This window comes from Aptenodytes forsteri, unplaced genomic scaffold (genome assembly GCF_000699145.1).
Source record: "Aptenodytes forsteri isolate BGI_AS27 unplaced genomic scaffold, ASM69914v1 Scaffold17, whole genome shotgun sequence".
In the NCBI taxonomy this organism is placed as follows: Eukaryota; Metazoa; Chordata; class Aves; order Sphenisciformes; family Spheniscidae; genus Aptenodytes; species Aptenodytes forsteri.
In genome coordinates this window covers 1,290,866-1,294,302 of record NW_008795027.1, presented here as the reverse complement: position 1 = coordinate 1,294,302, position 3,437 = coordinate 1,290,866, and the positions used below count along the sequence as shown (strand labels likewise).

The window sequence follows — 3,437 nt, the reverse complement described above, 5'->3', positions numbered from 1 at the left end:
TGTTCAGTTGCCGACTGAGGTTAAACCACTCTCATCTCTTCAGAAATGCAGGTTGCCTCAGCCCATGATACACCATCTGCTGTGAACAGTGACATCTTTGCATCTGCCAGGATCTTACCTGCGTCACAAGCTCGGGCCAGCCCAATGACCAGACAGTGCTGGACTACCACAGCATATGTCAGGAGATTCAGGGCTCCCAGGCACATTTTTAGAGGTCTCCTGCCATCCTCAGAACAACACAAACCTTTCCTGCAGGGCTTTCAGGTGTATGTAATCCTCAAACATCCTTCTGAACCACACAGTCCCTTCCACATAGATGGGGCCATTAGCTGGTGCAGAAAAGTGATACGAAGTCTTGTACCAGCACAGAGATTAAAATTACAGAAGCAGGGACAACAGCTCCTCCTTCAGATGACATCTCTGCTAAATTAACTGCAATCACACACTTCACTAGATAGAAAGCAGGGATGTTACAAGCCTCTTCGCTCTCAATCTTATTACTTGACAGATTTTCCTCCAGTTATGCCAACCAGATGAGAGCACTGTACCCTTCCAGAGCATTTTACCATACCCCATTTCCTCCAAAACAAACCAACAATTAAAGTCACAGTCTCTAAGAGCACAAGACAGTTTGTTCCTGCTTTAGTGCTCTGTGACACACAGTTAAGAGAAAAACACTTGAGTAAAAAGTCATTGGGGCTTCCCAATCATGTTACCCCAACCCAAACAAAAACCCAAAGCCCACCATGACTCCAGACTTCATTTGAAAGTTCACAGTACCACAACCTACACACAGTCTACAACACCTATTAACCTGAGGTTTGGCATCGTTTTCTCCCAAAGCTCACAATATTTTTTATTCCACTTGAGGCCCCTACGTCCTGCAGTCAAGTGAAATACTGAGATTCAAGCATTCCTGGCACCTTATACAGACATGCAGAAATCTCCAAGACAGTCAGAAATCAGCATGAGAAAGCAAATTAAGAACATCGTTTTCAAAAAAGAAAAACCACTTACGTCATCCCATGGCACTTTTTTTTTTGTTTTGTTTTTAATGTCTGGCTGACTGTTTTTAAAAGCTTAGGGCTGGCAAGCCTTTTGAACATATGGCCTGAGAAGAGCACACTGTGCTCCTTGCCACAGCAGAAGCACGCAAGGAATTCTTAGTGAATCCATCCCAGTGCTCCTTGCACAGCTGCAGAGGTCAGGTTTGCTTAGCAAAACGTACAATGAGGTTCATGCATAGGGAAATCCTTCTCAGCATCAGCCAAGAAATTAAAGCTTTAGGATGCAGGATGGAGGAAAGAGAACACCTAGAAAAATATTAAGAGGGGTAATCAGAACATCAGCAGCATCTCCCTTTCAAGCTACTGAGCTATCCATACCTCAAAGGATACACAGTGGCAAAGGACAGAAGCCTTACCAATTGTTGCAATTCTGCTCTTTTGATGTGACAACAAAATGGATCATTCAAGATTCAGACATTCAAAGTAAACCAAGTATTTCCACCTCAGACTTTATATGGACAGCAAGCAAAGGCATCTGGCAGGAACAGGGAAGACACTGAGCCACTCAGTGGAAGATGACACATTTGCTACAGCTGAAGTTTCTTGTCACTGTCTTTAAATCCAAGATGAGCTCCTGCAAGCAGGCAAGGAGAGGTGGGAGGATTCGGTCCCCAGAGCAACCTTATCGAATCAAAAAGATTTAGACAGTGAATAACATGTGGGCTATATTATGGAAACCAAACCTAGTTTATTCTACATAAGGATCAATATCTGCAAAGCTCTCGACCATGAAGAACATTGTGCATGGAGCTGTGCCCATATGATTTATGTTACTGCCAATTGTCCTCATCCCATTAGTTTATTCTCTGAAGCTGCCTGGTAAGGTCACGAGTAAGGTCTAACAGTAGACCCCCAGCACTGTCTGTGTGCTGCTAAAGACAGCCCCACACGAAGTCCTACTTTGCAGTACAATCTTCAGATCAATAAATGGTAGGGCTTTGATTCATTAGATGCATCAAATTGGAGTGGGGGGAGAAATTTTCTTATTTGACGGTGACAAAACAGCCAAGCAGACTTTCCAATTGGACAGTTTAAACTACCCAGCTTAGCTTGCCACAGCAGAGAGACCAAGAGAAGACTGATGCTCTGGAGAACAAGAACAACATTGTTTGCCCAGCATGGTAGCTTCAGAGAGATTTTATACCATCTTACAAAGGATCCTAAGATTTTAAGCCTCACGTCTCACATCAGTCTCTGTGCAGGAGGATGCCCTGGCAAAGAGAGGATTCTTCCACTCCAGCCCATTGCAGTTTCTCAGAACTTCCTCTGGACCACCTGAATTGGCCAGTGAAAGGACAGACTAGACTGATTATCTGTTTGATCCAGAAAAGCAACTTCATAGCTCTCAGGAGATGTATATATACATTCATCTATATATACCTGTTTATATGATCCTCAGAAATAAATATAGCAGTAGAACATGAAAAATAAGATGCAGTTCCCCCTGAACCACAGTAAGGCAAGGCTAGAAGTTACTGGTTTTCTGAGAGCCCCTTGATGCACAACAGCCATCATCTCCATCAGAATAAGCAAGGACTCAACAGGTCACGTCTAAACAAGCAAGCTGTGTTTGGATTATCCTGCCTCCTCAGGATATTCCTGAGCACGGCCATCTCCCTGTGTCCGGTGCTGGCGATGGCTGGCCTCTTTTCAGGAAGTCCTACAGGAAGGACCTGAGGTTCAACACACAAGTTCACTGAAGTGCACCCCATGTGCATGGGATGTTAAAGACACTGCAGTCTTAGGAGAGGGAAAGCTCCGGTGTTTTCTCCTTCCAAAGAGAAGGAGAAGTGGCACTAAATGCAGCTGCCATAGGGACCCACAGAATCTTTACTGTGCAGTGTCATCTGCACCTGGATCATGGCATGAAAGAACATTCCCTGAACAGAGGATGCTGAAAAAAAATGAGAAAATAAAAGACCTCCATTTGGGTCCAGCATGCAAGGCAAAAGCCCCTGGACCTCATCTCAAAGGAGCCTGCAGACTTCAGAGCAACAGAGGAGGGGAGAAGGCAGAAGGGACATCAGCTCCCCAGCCTGGACGCCACCAGGGCAGCGCTCCCCATCCCACGGCCATGGCCACAGCTACACCTCAGGAGCAGAGCGTGGTAGAGAAGGTAGCTTTGCACAGGAACATGGATCCCCCATACCCGTCCTTCGCCGGCAAGGGACGACCAACAGCTGGGGATGAGGCAGGTATGCCAAGGCAGGTATGCCACTCTGGACAGGCGAGGACCCCCACAGCACACAGAGCCCCCCCAGCCCTCCACTCTCATCTCCCCACAGCCGCAGGGGAGGGACAGGGGAGGCCGACGAGGTGAGGGCAAAGGCTCCACCGGGGCCCTTTGCTGGGGCAGCCGCTCCCCAACAC

General features: G+C 46.7%; 1 protein-coding gene across 1 annotated transcript in view; it reads right to left on the bottom strand.

Annotated features, from left to right (window-relative positions):
• The window catches only part of CRACR2B (calcium release activated channel regulator 2B), a 47,622-nt gene extending 45,971 nt beyond the window's left edge, over positions 1 to 1,651 (bottom strand). Inside the window, exon 1 of the mRNA XM_009276016.2 lies at positions 1,424 to 1,651. Within this exon, the coding sequence (XP_009274291.1) occupies positions 1,424 to 1,470 (47 nt within the window). The 5' untranslated portion in view covers positions 1,471 to 1,651. The remainder of the gene's footprint in view (positions 1 to 1,423) is intronic.
• Positions 1,652 to 3,437: the final 1,786 nt, after the last annotated feature.